Below are 16,518 nucleotides of genomic sequence, written 5' to 3'. Positions count from 1 at the left end.
AACATGATCTGAAGGACATATGGCAAAATCTTCGACGAGCTGCCATGTATGGAAAATACAGGTGTGGCCATACCCACGTTTGTACTTCTCGTATCCAAAAATCACGGCTTTTCGGGGTTTTTCAGAAACGGCCCATGAACAAACGGTACTTTTATAAGCCATATGTGGTCCACTCTACACTGCACTTAATGCAAAAGAACCAACCTATTTGTTCAATTATCCTGGATCGAGGAAAATTTCTTTTTTTAATTTTTAACCTATACTGTAGCGTATCTTCAGTATGGACACTCTTGCAGTATGTAGAGAAACGGTAATTAGGTCAGGGCTGCCCAAAACTATTGACCCCTCATCCCTGTGCTCAATAGAACCCTAGTTACGATCTCCCTGAAAAATCGCATTTTCGTGCAAGACTTTTTGGAACATAACAGCATGAAGAGGTAGGCTGATAAACACTACCTGCACACACAGATCTCAAATTATGAAGTAAATAATTTCACGCTACACCAAATGACACTTTTATCTGGTCATCTTCTACTGTTCGATAATCTTGGGATACGTTATTTCGTATGTGGTCCCTTACAATTATACGAATTGTTCCAGTGAGTAACGGTAAACCCTACAGACCCCATTCTTTAAAGAAGCGACAGCTCGTGTAGAAACGCTGCAACATATCTCATTACTATCAAGATGGCTTGATGTATTACACATCTAACATCAAGCATGTAAGCGAGGAAACGTTTAGAAAATATTTGACATTACATGTGAAGTTAGTTGGAAGTCACTAAAAGTGTGCTCGTTATCAAAAACTAGAATGAAGAATTGAGTGAACAGTCGGATGAGAGCGGAATATGGATTGGGAAATAAGAAAGACAAAAGCAGTGAAAAGTAGCAGAAATGAGAACTGCGAGAAAGTAAGCGTAACGATTGATGGTCACGAAGTGGATGAAGTTATGGCATTCTGCTACGTAGGCAGCAAAGTAACAGATGGTGGACAGTTCAAGGGCATCAGAATCAGCTAAAAGGGCATTTACGGCCATGAGGAGTATACTAGTATCAAAGATAGGCCTTAATCTGAGGGAGAATGTACGTCTGGAGCACAGCATTGTACAATAGCGAAACATGGACTGTGGGCAAACCGTAACAGAAGAGAATCAAATAGTTTGAGATGTGAAGTTACAGACGAATGTCAAAAAGTGGGTGGACTGACAAGGTGGTTCTGGGTAGAATTGGAGAGGAAAAGAATATATGGAAAACACTGACAAGAGGGTAGCACAGAATGATAGGACGGGTGTTGACACATCATGAAATAACTTGTACGGAACTAGAGGGAGCTTTAGAGGGTAAAAACTGTAGAGGAAGAAAGAGATTGGAGTACGGTCACTGAGCAATATAGGACGTAAGTTGCAAGTGCTACTCTGAGATGAAGAGGTTGGCACATGAGAATAACTTGTGGCAGGTAGCATCAAACAACCCAGGGGAGTGATGGCTAAGGAAAAAAGTGTATGCTAGCAAATCATGTGGTATAAAATGATCAATTATCCTTACATAAACAGCCTTTTCAATAACTTTAGCAAACACTGATGGCACAGAAATAGGTCTAAAATTATCTACATTATCCCTTTCTCCCTTTTTATAAAGTGCCTTTACTACTGAGTAATTTTATCATTCAGGAAACTGTCCATTCCTAAAGGAAAAAATTAAGAAATATGGCTAAATACAGTGCTAACATGTGGAGCACAGTACTTTAATATTCTGCTAGGCACTTCATCATAACCATGAGATTCCCTAGTCTTCAGTTATTTAATTACTGACTCAATCTCCCTCATCTGAATCACAGAGGAATATTGCAGACATCAATCTCAAAAAGGCATTTGCCAACAACGTTATATGATTCCCTGTAGAAAGTAAATTTTTATTTAATTCACCAGAAATGCTCAGGGAATGATTGCTAAATACTGTACAGGTATCTGATTCATCAGTAACAGAAGTATTTATATTGTCCACCTTGTGCTGCTGACCAGACACTTCCTTCACAATTTTAATTTTAACTATGAATTAGCTATTCTATTTGAGTACCGCATACTCTTTGCCTTCCTAATAACATTTTTAAGCACCTTACAGTACTGTTTGTAATGGGCTACTGTAGCTTGATTGTGACTACTTCTAACATTTTGATACAATTTCCACTTTGTTCTACAAGATATCTTATCCCACTAGTCACCCACCTGGGCACTATAAACATCCTGCCACTCTTGTTTCTTGACAAGGTTTAAAAAAACTCTCTAGCGCTGTTGGATTAACTTTCCTACATAATTTGTAATTGTATGTGAAATTTGTTTGAGTACAAAAGCCTTCCAGTGTTAAAATTTGTGCATCATGGTCTGAAAGGCCATTCACCCTTTTACTAACAGAATGCCCATCTAGTAATGATGAATGAATAAAAATATTGTCTATGGCTCTGCTACTATTCCCCTGCACCCTAGATACAAAATTTATATTGAAGTCACCATGTATAACTAATTTTTGGTACTTCCTACAAAGTGAATCAAGAACCCTCTCTAGCTTGAACAGAAATGCTCTGAAGTCAGAGTTAGGAGACCTATAAAAAACAACAATTAGAAGTTTAGTTTCACTAATTTCAACTGCTCCCGAAGGACATTCAAATATCTGTTCAGTGCAGTGCCGTGATACGTCTATGTACTCAACGGAATACTGTTTGTTTTACGTACATAGCCACTCCCCCCACCCCGCAAGGAACTCCTTGAAAAACAGCCAGCTAATCTGTATCCTGTTAAAGGAAGCCTCTGAACTGCCAAACTATTTAAGTGGTGCCCCGACACCAATAATTTCAGAGTCAGCATCTATAAGCAGTTCACTAACTCTATCTTTAACACTTCTTATATTTTGATGAAATATGCTAATTCCTTCTCTACTTGGAAACATGATGTTCTCTGAAGGTGAGCCCTTATTTAGAGAGACTTCCTTTAATTAGGTATACCTAACACATGACTTCAATCTAAAAAAAGACGTAGCTCCAACACCAACTAGTACGGGAATTTTTCCAAGAGTGATCCCACTACACTATCTCTATAAGCTTAGCCAGCCTCCCCATAGCTATTGAGGTGCAGGCCATGTCTAGTGAAACCTTATCTACTGACAGACCCAACTGGCACCACTGAGATGTGACCCATGCCCTCTGACATCAGCATCCTCCCCAGCCCCAAGCTAAGTGCCTAACAGCAGCATTAAGATGAGGTCTATCATGACACAAACAGATGCATGAAATGCACATTAGTGCTGTCTTTACCAAGTCTGCATGAACATCTACATACATACTCCGTAATCCACCATACGGTGCATGGCGGAGGGTACCTCGTACCACAACTACCATCTTCTCTCCCTGTTCCACTCCCAAACAGAACGAGGGGAAAAAATGACTGCCTGTATGCCTCTGTACGAGCCCTAATCTCTCTTATCTTATCTTTGTAGTCTTTCCGCAAAATATAAGCTGCCGGCAGCAAAATTGTACTGTAGTCAGCCTCAAATGCTGGTTCTCTAAATTTCCTCAGTAGCGATTCACGAAAAGAACGCCTCCTTTCCTCTAGAGACTCCCACCCGAGTTCCTAAAGCATTTCCGTAACATTCGCGTGATGATCAAACCTACCAGTAACAAATCTAGCAGCCCGCCTCTCAATTGCTTTTATGTACTCCCTCAATCTGACCTGATAGGGATCCCAAACGCTCGAGCAGTACTCAAGAATGGGTCGTTTTAGTGTTTTATAAGTGGTCTCCTTTACAGATGAAGCACATCTTCCAAAATTCTACCATTGAACTGAAGACGACTATCCGCCTTCCCCACAACTGTCATTACATGCTTGTCCCACTTCATATCGCTCTGCAATGTTACGCACAAATATTTAATCGACGTGACTGTTTCAAGCGGTAGACTACTAATGGAGTATTCAAACATTACGGGATTCTTTTTCCTACTCATCTGCATTAATTTACATTTTATTTACAAGTCACCGCCTACATCATATTTCCCGTCCATATCACGACTGTTCCCTGCTCCACCCACTATCACTACCTAATCCTCCTCCGTAAAATTCCTACGTAACTTCCCTATGCTGTCAGTCACCTGAGCCAACACTGCACAAGGTTTCACAATGCTAGTGACCTGGTACTCAATGCGAACTACCTAGCAGCAGAACCTTCCTGTTTCTATTAGACTTTGCAACTGACCTAGGCCACCTAACTGCTGAGAACTGCTGCACATCCCCAACACCTACAGCTAAACGAGGCTCCTCTCCACTCAACTCTGACAGTTGGTCAAATCTATTGCATACATGCAAAGTATAAACTGTCTGAATACCTCCTCCTAGGCCTTCTTTCCAACTGCCAGTTCTCATTCCCGACCACCCTTCACTCTCCTCAACCCATCTAGTTCCTCCTTTGCACCTTGTAACTGCACCTCAAGGGCACAGATCTTATGCTTCTGCTCCTTGATCAACTTATTTCTACTACAGATTCTGCATTCTCATGAGAGGATCTTGCTAGAATGCCCACTGGTTTCACCACTGCATCCACCCCCCCTCCCCCCAATGAAAATACTTTGAACAAATCCCATACCGTAACCCATTGCTCACAAACCTATGACAGAGCTCTCAATTCTCACTCACAGTAAAATTTTATAGTAACTGAAAAAAACTACATCCACATTACCTAAGTTCAGTTACACCAGTAGAACAAACAGTAGTGGTCTCGAAATTCTCTGTCTACTAAGAAAACAACTACTTGTATTAATACTACTACACCGCAGCTAATACCAATACTAACAAAACTTCACAAAATTATTAGCTAAAACCAAAAATTCAAGTGGCCACTGTAACACTCGACGAAGTTAAAACACAATGAAAATTTTACTGAAATATTTCACTAGAAACAATAAAAAGCGTCAATGGAAACTAAACCATAAAATTTATTAAACGACTTCAACTCACAAAAAAAGAAAAAAAAAACACCCACAGCGAGCGAACGTTTCCAAAAGTTTACTGATTCGTTATTTCGCCATAAACAGCACAAAACAACGCTCAAAACTATTAAATTTAATTACTGTATAACAGTGCACAAATAACTTTGTCAGTACTTAGCTTTATAACCGCCACAGCTGCAACTGCACGCCGCGAAATGTAAACAAACTACTGAGGCGCGAGGTTTGGACAAACGATGTAAGCACATTTTCGAACGACAGACCACTCGAGTCAACAATACAGGAAGAAAGACTGATATTAATGAAAATCCACTAATAAGTTACTTTTACAGCAAATATTAACACGAATAAACTTTAAAATAAGTAACTGAAAGGAATAAAACTTTATGAAATATTGACGAGCAATTTTAACAGCATTCCAGCACACGTGACGTCACGCCAAAGATCATGTGAGAACAGGTATGGATGCCAGTGTCATCCACATTAAAGTAGCTGTCTTGTACTCACGTCTAGATTGATGTGACGTCCATATTGCGTCGTTAGTGGTCTGTTTTGTAACTGTCACTGCTTTAATAAGATCGTAATTAGCGTCAAGATGTTGAAATTAAATGTTAATTACGACGTGACAGCAGTTTGACAGTTCGACTCTTGTGGCGCTACATGTTTACGAAGTGTGTGCGGACGAACAGCGATATTATTTTATTAATTAAAATTTGCTTGTTGCATATGTTACTTCTGTTCTACCCATTTTTGTGTTCTAATTGAGAAAGACAATACCATTAACTATCTGGATCTCACAATTGGCAAAAATAATAATCGCTACACATTTGATGTCTATAGATAAAATACCGCTTCTGACAATACTATAAACGCCAATTCCTGTCACCCAATGGCTCATAAAGTAGCGTTTTTCCATTCTATGATTAATACATTAAATAACGTCCCATTAGAAAAGCAGCTATTCAAAACGAACTTAATAAACTTCGTTATATAGCCTATACAACTGATTTTGACCCCAACACAATCACAAAATTATATTACAAATGTAAAACACGAAAGCAGAACACAATACATAGCGAGATACAGTATGTACAAGTCCAGAAACATCACCGACATAGAAAATAAGATTCATACCAGCACTCTAGCTTGGAAGAATCTCCAACAGAATTAATACACCTTTTTAAAGTCATAAATATCCAACTAGCCTTCCGAACGAATAAGAGCCTTTCAATAAAATTGCGTTCCGCCACCACTAGTACACCGAAATGCAATAACCCAGGCGTATATAAAATCACATGTGGCAGTTGTAATAGCTTTTACATTGGCCAAACAGGAAGAAATTTTAACGTGAGATATAAAGAACACACTAGAGAGAGCGAATATAACCGGTCGAGCTGCTTCCTACACCTGAAAAATCAAAACCACGCACCTGGTGTCATCGGAAATGCACTACAAATTCCACACAGAATACCAAAAGGTTTTACAACGAACATTCTTGAGGAATTAGAAACGTGCATGTACACGAGAAAACACCCACAAAAATATTAAAGGAATATATAGAACTTAGACACAAGTACTATCTTAAAAACTTCCTTGAATTTGTAGAACACGACAATTGATAAATCGAAAGCAACATATGCAACAACCAAAGATAATCGTAACAAATTTTAGTTAATAAAATAATATGGCTCTTTATGTGCACAACTTTGTAAACGTATAGCTTAATAAGAGTGGAGCTGTCAAACTGCTGGTCATAATTAACATTTAATTTCAACATCTTGACATTATTTACGGTCTTATTAAAGCAGTGACAGTTACAAAACAGTCCACTAACGACGCAATATGGACGTCACATCAATCTAGGCGTGAGTACAAGGCAGCTACTTTAATATGAATGACACTGACATCCATAACTGTTCTCACCATAATTGTAATTGCAGGTTCGCATTTATAGGTGATTGTAGGTACTTGAAAATGGCGATTAAGCCGAAACAGTCTGTCATAATTAAAGATTACTTATTATAAGTGTCTGTTTGGTGTATTTACTCTGACAATCATGTCTTTACCAGACATGTATTACGCTGCTGGGCCTAAAGAAGAAAAAGTGTAAGAAAAGACCACGAGGCGGTGCGACGTACCTGGCTCACGATTTCCGAAGTGGAGCCGAAGCGCGGCTTGATGCCTCGGACGGACGGCCGCCGCTGGAAGCCGTAGTCGTCGTCGCGGTCCTCTTCGCCCACGCCCCCGGCGCCGCCCCCGGGACTCGGAGTCGCGGGGGCGGACCCTCCGCCACCGCCGCTCCCGGGGCCGCCTCCGCCGTAGCGCCGCCGCAGCCGCTCTATGCGGCCGGCGTCCTGCTGCACGAACAGCGCCAGCTCGTCCACTGCCCCCGGGGGTGGCACGCCGCCCCCTGTCGACACCAGAGACGGAGGTGGTTAAGCAGCTGACAATGATGACGATCAGTTTGTGGGACACTTAACTGCGCGGTCATCAGCGCCCGTACTAAGTTGCATTCTTTACACGGTTCCGTTCTTACACGGTCCACCTCTTACACGGTCCACCTCTTACACGGTCCACCTCTTACACGGTCCACCTCTTACACGGTCCACCTCTTACACGGTCCACCTCTTACACGGTCCACCTCTTACACGGTCCACCTCTTACACGGTCCAGCTCTTACACGGTCCAGCTCTTACACGGTCCAGCTCTTACACGGTCCAGCTCTTACACGGTTCAGCTCTTACACAGTCCAAACTAGCCACTGTCACTAATGATGATGCTGATGATGAAATGATGAGGACAACAGAAACACCCTGCCCCTGGACAAAGAAAATCGAACCTAGGACCCTGTGATCCACAGGCAGCAACGTTAGCCACTAAACCACAAGCTGCAGACCAATTAGTTGACACGTGCTGCTTTCTCAGACAGATGCCTGCGTCTGCAGACTCTCGACCGAGTGTCCTTCCCAACTCCACCCGTCTTCCATGTCATCCGTAGTCACAGTATTTGAAGCTCGATTTCTGGACATCAGTTACCTAAAGCATTATGACTAATTTCTCAAAACCAAAAAAATCGCGTTTGAAGGAAATCCACTACTGAACAGCCACACTATTGATGGCAAACAGCTCGAGACAACGTCTGCTGTAAAATATCTAGGCGTAATTATCCAGACCGAACTTAAGTGGAATGACCACGTAGTGGGAAAGGCAGATGCCAGACTCGGATTCATGGGAACAACCTTCAGGAAGTGTAACTCATCCACGAAAGAAGTGGCTTATAAGGCGCTTGTTCGCCAGATTCTTGAGTAGTGCTTATCTACCTGGGATCCCTATCAGGTAGAACTAATGGAGGAGATAGAAAAGATCCGACGAAGAGCAGCTGGGGAGAGAGCGTTACGGAGATGCTAAACAAACTCCACTGGTAGACGTTACAAGAGAGGCGTTGGGCATCACGGAGAGATTCACTTTTGCAATTTCGGGACAGCACTGTTCAGGAGGAGTCGGACAACATATTACTTCCCGCCCACATACATATCGCATATTGACCATGAGGAGAAAATTCGAGAAATTAGAACCAATGCAGAGAGTTACTGGCAATCATTCTTCCCACGCACTATTCGCGAGTGGAACAGGGTTGGAGGCACGAGATAGTGACACCGAAAGTACCCTCCGCCACACGCCATTGTGTGGCTTGTGGAGTAAACATGGAGATGCGATGTAGATGAAAATTAGAAGATTTCCGAACACTGTTCAAAATGAAGAACATCAACAGTATTGTCATAGTCGCCAGTAGTTAAGTGCAAATTGTATGGGCACCAAACATCTGTGTAATTATGGCAGGCGATATTTGGTGCCCATACAATTTGCACTTAACTACTGGCGACTATGACAATACTGTTGATGTTCTTCATTTTGAACAGTGTGGCGGAGGGTACTTTCGGTGTGGACTCCGGGATGGACAGAGAAACTGTGACAGTGTAAAGAAATTAGTGACACACAAATACAGGGTGTTTGAAAAAGAACTCCCTGGGTTTAATGTGTCCTAGGATCTGTACAAAGTGACATACACTATTCTAGTTTGTGGTGTTTGATTCATCAGCTCTCCAAGTTTGGTTCCCCTGCAGTTGTCAGGTCTGCTTGACATTGAGACAGCACCAGTGCTGTTTTATTTTCCTCTGTTCCCTCAGTTCAAGTCCAGGCATGCATGCAATGCACGGCAGAGCAACTCCGCAACAAATGGGGATGTCAACATGTTGACAGAGTAAGACTGTCCCCAAATGGACGATATTGAGGCGGAAAAACAGGCTTGTGCTTTTCCAACAAGATGGCGCCCCACCACATTACAACAACCATGTGCATGTGGCTCTTGACACTTGCCTTCCAGGAAGGTGGATAGGCAGGGCTGGCCCAATACCTTAGACACCACGAAGCCCAGACTTAACTGCACTGGACTTTTTCTTTTGGGGCCACATAAAAATGTTCTGTACAGTGAGAAGATCAGAGGTATCAGTCATTTATGGGCGGTTGGGACAGTTACACCTGAAATGCTGCTGAATACATGGCGAGAAATGGGATAGTGTGCAGGGCAACAAATGGATCTCACATTGTAGTCTACTAACATTAAACAAAACTTAAAGCTCTTTGATGATATGTACTAATTAATGTAATTTTTCATTCCTCATTAAATTTATACTTAAAATTAGGGAGTTCCTTTTCAAACACCACATATACAGTGTGTTACAAAAAGGTACGGCCAAACTTTCAGGAAAAATTCCTCACACACAAATAAAGAAAAGATGTTATGTGGACACGTGTCCGGAAAAGCTTAATTGCCATGTTAGAGCTCATTTTAGTTTCGTCAGTATGTACTGTACTTCCCCGATTCACCGCCATGATTTCATACGGGATACTCTACCTGTGCTGCTAGAACATGTGCCTTTGCAAGTACGACACAACATGTGGTTCGTGCACGATGGAGCTCCTACACATTTCAGTCGAAGTGTTCGTACGCGTCTCAACAACAGATTCGGTGACCGATGGATTGGTAGAGGCGGACCAATTCCGTGGCCTCCACGCTCTCCTGACCTCAACCCTCTCGACTTTCATTTACGGGGGCATTTGAAAGCTCTTGTCTACGCAACCCGGTACCAAATGTAGAGACTCTTCGTGCTCGTATTGTGGACGGCTGTGATACAATACGTCATTCTCCAGGGCTGCATCAGCGCATCAGGGATTCCGTGCGACGGAGGGTGGATGCACGTATCCTCGCTAACGGAGGACATTTTGAACATTTCCTGTAACAAAGTGAAGTCACGCTGGTACGTTCTGTTGCTGTGTGTTTCCATTCCGTGATTAATGTGATCTGAAGAGAAGTAATAAAAATGAGCTCTAACATGGAAAGTAAGCGTTTCCGGACACATGTCCACATAACATATTTTCTTTCTATGTGTGTGAGGAATGTTTCCCGAAAGTTTGGCCGTACCTTTTTATAGCATCCTGTATACTTTATTGTGCAGTGATAGTTAAGTTGTACAGCAACTTGTCGGATCTGCTTGAAGACAGATGCAACTAAGCAACGGCCTGTCAAGGTGTGCACAACTGAATACAATGTCAACAAGACTGTGTCTGTCCCATATGCCACACTGTCGATCACTGTAGTAAACGTGTGTCGCTAAGAGAAGGCTACCACTTGTAGACTAACAAGGGGAGGCCGCCAATTGTGAAATTCAGATTCGACTCATACTGCGCATAATAAAAGCTCATGGCCAGAGGTGTGATGTGGCAAAGCACCAAGATGCACTTCTCAGCCGTTGTCGAGAAAATCGACAGTTAAAATAAACCGTTGTGGTGAAATACTCTCTACGACTAACAATTATCTACAGCGCCGTGGCGCAGCGGTAAGCGCTCGGGTTCGTAATCCGAAGGTCGCCGGATCGAATCTCGCACCATGCAATTTTTTTATTATTAGTTTTTTGTAATTCAAATATATATATATATATATATATATATATATATATATATATATATATACACCCTGTTAAACAAACGGAAAAATGGAGGCGGTACAATTGGAGAGCGATCCGCCTTCACCAACATGCATAAGCAATTCATTAATATATATATATATATAACAGGGTGTACCAAAGTTTTCACGTCCGCACTCATTTTAGACGATGTTACAAGTTGCGCTAGGGACCGCATCTACCTTCTTTCGAAGTTAGCAGGCAATTTTGCGGCGGCTCGTTTCGACCCATTCAACATCTGTCCTTCAAGTGTAACGAGCGAGTAACGGAGTTTATATTTCATACCTGCCACAGCAAATTTGTGTTGGTGGGGTCTCTATTCTAATTCGAACGTTTGAATTACGCTATACGTATTCGTTTCGGAATATCGTTTCTACGTCTTCCGTTAACTATACGTGGTTAACATTACGAAGACAATTAATAACATTTGTGAAATACAACTTTGTTTGCAGAAAACATAATGATGTTCGAAGTCGCCAGTTTTTCCACGACAAACGACTTTCAACAACTTATTATTTGAATTACAAAAAACAAATACTAAAAAAAAAGGTTGCATGGCGCGAGATTCGATCCGGCGACCTTAGGATTACGAACCCGAGTGCTTACCGCTGCGCCACGACGCTGTAGGAAATTATAAATCGTAGAGAGTATTTCACCGCAACGGTTTCTTTTAACTGTCGAGTTTCTCGACAACGGCTGAGAAGTGCATCTTCGTGCTTTGCCACATTACACCTCTGGCCATGAGCTTTTATTATGCGCAGTATGAATGGAATCTGAATTTCACAATTGGCGGCCTCCCCTTGTAAGTGTCACTGGCTGATCCCCACTAATTAGTGTAGCTATGAACAGCAACTCTGGAACTCTGTACTACAACTGTCATACGCCAATGTCGAACATGAACCACCTGTTGTTGCTTGTGGCTGCTGCTTACCACAACGTGGAAGTCCACCTCACTGGTGGCAGGGTGGAGGTTGCCGACCGGACCACACTTGGCGGGGAACTCCAAAGTGCCGCCTGTGGCGCCAGATAGAAACTGTTTCAGCATGCCACCTCCGGTTGTGCCCATTGGTGGGGCTACAACACCACTTTGTGCTTGCCAAAATCTGCCTCGGCCAGCAAGGTCGCTGGACCACTCCCCAAGTGAGAATGTTTGGAGCATTATGGGCAGTGACCACCAAAGAGCTCTGTATTTTGAGGTTGGTTGGTTGGTTGGTTTGGGGAAGGAGACCAGACAGCGTGGTGATCGGTCTCATGAGATTAGGGAAGGACGGGGAAGGAAGTCGGCCGTGCCCTTTCAGAGGAACCATCCCAGCATTTGCCTGGAGTGATTTAGGGAAATCATGGAAAACCTAAATCAGGATGGCCGGACGCGGGATAGAACCGTCGTCCTCCCGAATGCGAGTCCAGTGTCTAACCACTGCGCCACCCCACTCGGTCTGGATGATTTTGAGGGTCTAGCACGCCAATTGGACAGAATTTGGCATGATATCCCTCAAGCGGAGTCCAACCACTCTTTCAGTCAACAGCGTGCCCAAGAACTACTTTCATAAGGGCCAAAAGTGGACCAACGCATTGCTGCCTTGCCCTATTTGTGAAGCTCTTTCTCTTGAGTAAACAATTGATTTTTCTGAAAGCGCAGTGATTGGTTCACCTGTACTTGTACATCATATTTACCGATTTCCATCCCCTTCAGATAATTGCTTTGTGGTGCATCCTTTTTTTTGTCTGAAGAGTGTATGGTCTGCAGACAATGTGTTCTTCATTTGTATAGCACAGCACAAAATTTCCTCCATTCAAAAAAGCTTTCACTCAAGGCAGTTTACAACAGAAAAGACTGTAGCTGGACCTCTGGTGCTCACCCTCTGTAGTGGTGGTGGCAGTGGTGGTGGTGCCGGCGACCAGGTCTGGCTGTGGTTGGGTGCCGTCAAGTGCCTCGTCGATGTCGCCCAGGCTGTAGGCGGTAGCGCAACTGCTCGCCACAGAGCTGCGGTCCCCGGGCTGACCTCTGTACACCTGTTGGCCAGAAAATGCAACAAATAGATACTCAGTGTACAACTGTATGGACAAACAACACATACCCATTGTACAGCTGCCAGGAAAATACAACACATATCTACTGTACACCTACCAGAAAATGCAACTCATACCCACTCTACACCTGCAAGAAAAAACAACACATACTAATTGTACATTTAACATAAAAAACGCCATATACCCACTGTATGCCTACCATAAAATACCACACATACCCACTGTATGCCTACCAGAAAATACAACACATACCCACTGTATGCCTACCAGAAAATACAACACATACCTTCCGTATTCCTACCAGAAAATACAACACATACCCACTGTATGCCTACCAGAAAATACAACACATACCCACTGTACACTTGCCAGAAAGATACAACGCACACCCACTGCACACCTGCCAGTGAATACAATAAACACATCGCTTAACTGTCTCTAGTCAAACAGCTTGTAAAGTGGCAGCACTGTCTCTAAAGTTGGCTCCACTGCATTTTATCGGAAAGGTTGAGTGCAGCTGTATGTTTGTGTATCATTTTTTGTGAGAATCTCACATTGTTGAGTTGTCATACAAATGGTGCACTTTGCATTAGACCAGCGAATTGATACTGTGGAGTGTTAAATAAAGACATGCTCCATCAAGGACCGTAAAGAAATGTTTGAAGCAAAGTATCACCGAGCTAGGTGGCGCAGTGGCTAGCACACTGGACTCGCATTCGGGAGGACGACGGTTCAATCCCGCGTCCGGCCATCCTGATTCAGGTTTTCCGTGATTTCCCTAAATCGCTCCAGGCAAATACTAGGATGGTTCCTTTGAAAGGGCATGGCCGACTTCCTTCCCTGTCCTTCCCCAATCCGATGAGACCGATGACCTCACTGTCTGGTCTCCTTCCCCAAACAAACCAACTAAGCAAAGTATCCTAGTAGGAGACTCCCTACGAGCAGCACTATTCGAGATCAGTACAGGAAATGGGGCGCTGCAGCATCCAATCAGAATGTGCAGAGGAATCTGTGGCAGACAGTTAGGACTCACGTAGCAAGTCCAACAAATTATTTAACCATTAGGGTACATTTTACAATAAAATTTTTTACTGTAGTGAGGGACAATAAATTAATATGTTCTGCAAATATTCGTGCATGGCTTAGCATTGTCATTAGCGCCGTTTAGGTAACAGAACTGTTTTCAACACTAGTCAGTCATAAGAAATTCTGAAATTCTTTTTTAACATTTCATAAAATTTCAGATGAACTGCCAGGTGTCTGCTACTTTCTGCCACTATATTTCGGAACCATGTCTTCTGGTAACATTTGGGTGAATACCAAAGAAAATGCACTGGGCTCACATATTTAAGACACCACCAGGACAACATGCAGACTGTATCCAGTTGGCGATGTGCATGTGCTGCCAGAGCGCATGCTCTCCCAGAGCGCATGTGCTTCTGCTACAAGTCTGTGTGCTGTGCTGTGCTGTGCCACTCGTCCTTTATGGTGAAAGCTCGCCTCATCGATATCAAACTGATTGCCTATGTACGGTAAAATCGCAAACGACGCCGGCTACGTACAAAGTTTTTCTAAGGCAGGATTCCATGTAGAACGTAACTGGACGCCACTGTCCTGTTTAACACAAGACTCAGACAGTCTTATTTCCACTGATTCATTTATGATGAAGCTCCAACAGTTTGCCATATGGGGCACAATCTTTCTTTCACTGTATTTCATCAAATGACCAGTGGAAATAGCATGTTCTGCGATAGCTGACATACTGGCATTGGGGGGGGGGGGGGGGGGAGGGGCCGAGTATGCCGCTGATGTTCTATTAGAATGTTGTATAAATTTGTAACATTTTTGTTTTTCGTTTTGGTATGCTGATCGCTATGGGATTATTTATCAACTGTCATTTTTTATTTGTAGTTCACTGTTGCTATTCCATTTTACATATTGTCATTTCATCATTTGGAGATACGTAGTCAGGATGTGGTCGCTGGAAAATGGAGTGCCAGATGGCGAAAGCGGAACATTTCCGCCATACTCTCCTCTTTGAGTCCAACAGCGGGGTGACAGCAGCGGAAGCAACCGGAAACATATGCGCCATGTGTGGGGATAATGCGGTTGGACAGAGCACCAGAAGAAAACGGTTTTCTCAACTCTCCACGTTCAGGGAGACTTTCGGGGTTTGAGGAATATCGTTCAAACGCATAAACCCACTACGATCAACGTCAGTGTACTCGAGAATGCATAAATGTGTTGTTGTTGTTGTTGTTGTTGTTGTTGTCTTCAGTCCTGAGACTGGTTTGATGCAGCTCTCCATGCTACTCTATCCAGTGCAAGCTTCTTCATCTCCCAGTACCTACTGCAACCTACATCCTTCTGAATCTGCTTAGTGTATTCATCTCTTGGCCTCCCTTTATGATTTTTACCCTCCACCTTGCCCTCCAGTACTCAATTGGTGATCCCTTCGTGCCTCAGAACATGTCCTACCAACCGATCCCTTCATCTAGTCAAGTTGTGCCACAAACTCCTCTTCTCCCCAATTCTGTTCAATACCTCCTCATTAGTTATGTGATCTACCCATCTAATCTTCACCATTCTTCTGTAGCACCACATTTCGAAAGCTTCTATTCTCTTCTTGTCCAAACTATTTATAGTTCATGTTTCACTTCCATACATGGCTACACTCCACACAAATACTTTCAGAAACGACTTCCTGACACTTAAATCTATACTTGATGTTAACAAATTTCTCTTGTTCAGAAACGCTTTCCTTGGCATTGCTAGTCTACATTTTATATCTCCTCTACTTCGATCATCATCAGTTATTTTGCTCCCCAAATAGCAAAACTCCTTTACTACTTTAAGTGTCTCATTTCCTAATCTAATTCGCTCAGCATCACCCAATGTGATGAACTCTGATAATTCCATATCATGCAACATTTGCATGCAATGCAGAATGTTCAAAATTTGAGTGTAGGGGGACTGTATGCCGTTAGCCAAAATCACAAAAATCAGAGTGCGGCTGCATATGCATCTCTTGCTGCTTGTCATCAATTGGCTCACGAACAACATCGACCATTCCTATCTTGTATCGTTACTGATGACGAGAAACAGTCTCTTTATAGTGACATAAGGAAGAGAAAGGAATGGTCGAGCCCAAACAAAGCAGCTACCCGTACAAAGACCTGCGTGCATCTGTAAAAGATAATGTTACGCATCTGGTGGAACAGCAGCGGTGCGGTCTACTACGATTTGCCTCCCCGAGGTGTATCCATGACTGCTGACATTTATTGACAGCAATTGAGGCATCTTGAGCAAAAAAATGTTCAAATGTGTGTGAAATCTCATGGGAGTTAACTGCTATGGTCATCAGTCCCTAAGCTAAGACACTATTTAACCTAAATTATCCATGCCCGTGGCAGGATTCGAACATACGCTGGGATCAGCCGCACAGTCCATGACTGCAGCGCCTTAGACTGCTCT

At 42.9% G+C, this 16,518-nt stretch overlaps 1 protein-coding gene across 1 annotated transcript in view; it reads right to left on the bottom strand.

The window, feature by feature from the left end:
• LOC124720197 (basic proline-rich protein-like) overlaps positions 1 to 12,079 on the bottom strand; it is a 58,735-nt gene extending 46,656 nt beyond the window's left edge. Inside the window, exons 1-2 of the mRNA XM_047245521.1 lie at positions 11,896 to 12,079; positions 7,129 to 7,400 (exon numbers count right to left, since the gene is read on the bottom strand). Of these exons, the coding sequence (XP_047101477.1) occupies positions 7,129 to 7,400; positions 11,896 to 12,079 (456 nt within the window). The remainder of the gene's footprint in view (positions 1 to 7,128; positions 7,401 to 11,895) is intronic.
• Positions 12,080 to 16,518: the final 4,439 nt, after the last annotated feature.

The sequence above is a fragment of the Schistocerca piceifrons genome, chromosome 11 (genome assembly GCF_021461385.2).
Source record: "Schistocerca piceifrons isolate TAMUIC-IGC-003096 chromosome 11, iqSchPice1.1, whole genome shotgun sequence".
Lineage (NCBI taxonomy): Eukaryota > Metazoa > Arthropoda > Insecta > Orthoptera > Acrididae > Schistocerca > Schistocerca piceifrons.
The sequence above is the reverse complement of the archived record's forward strand: the minus strand, read 5'-3'. Positions and strand labels throughout refer to the sequence as shown.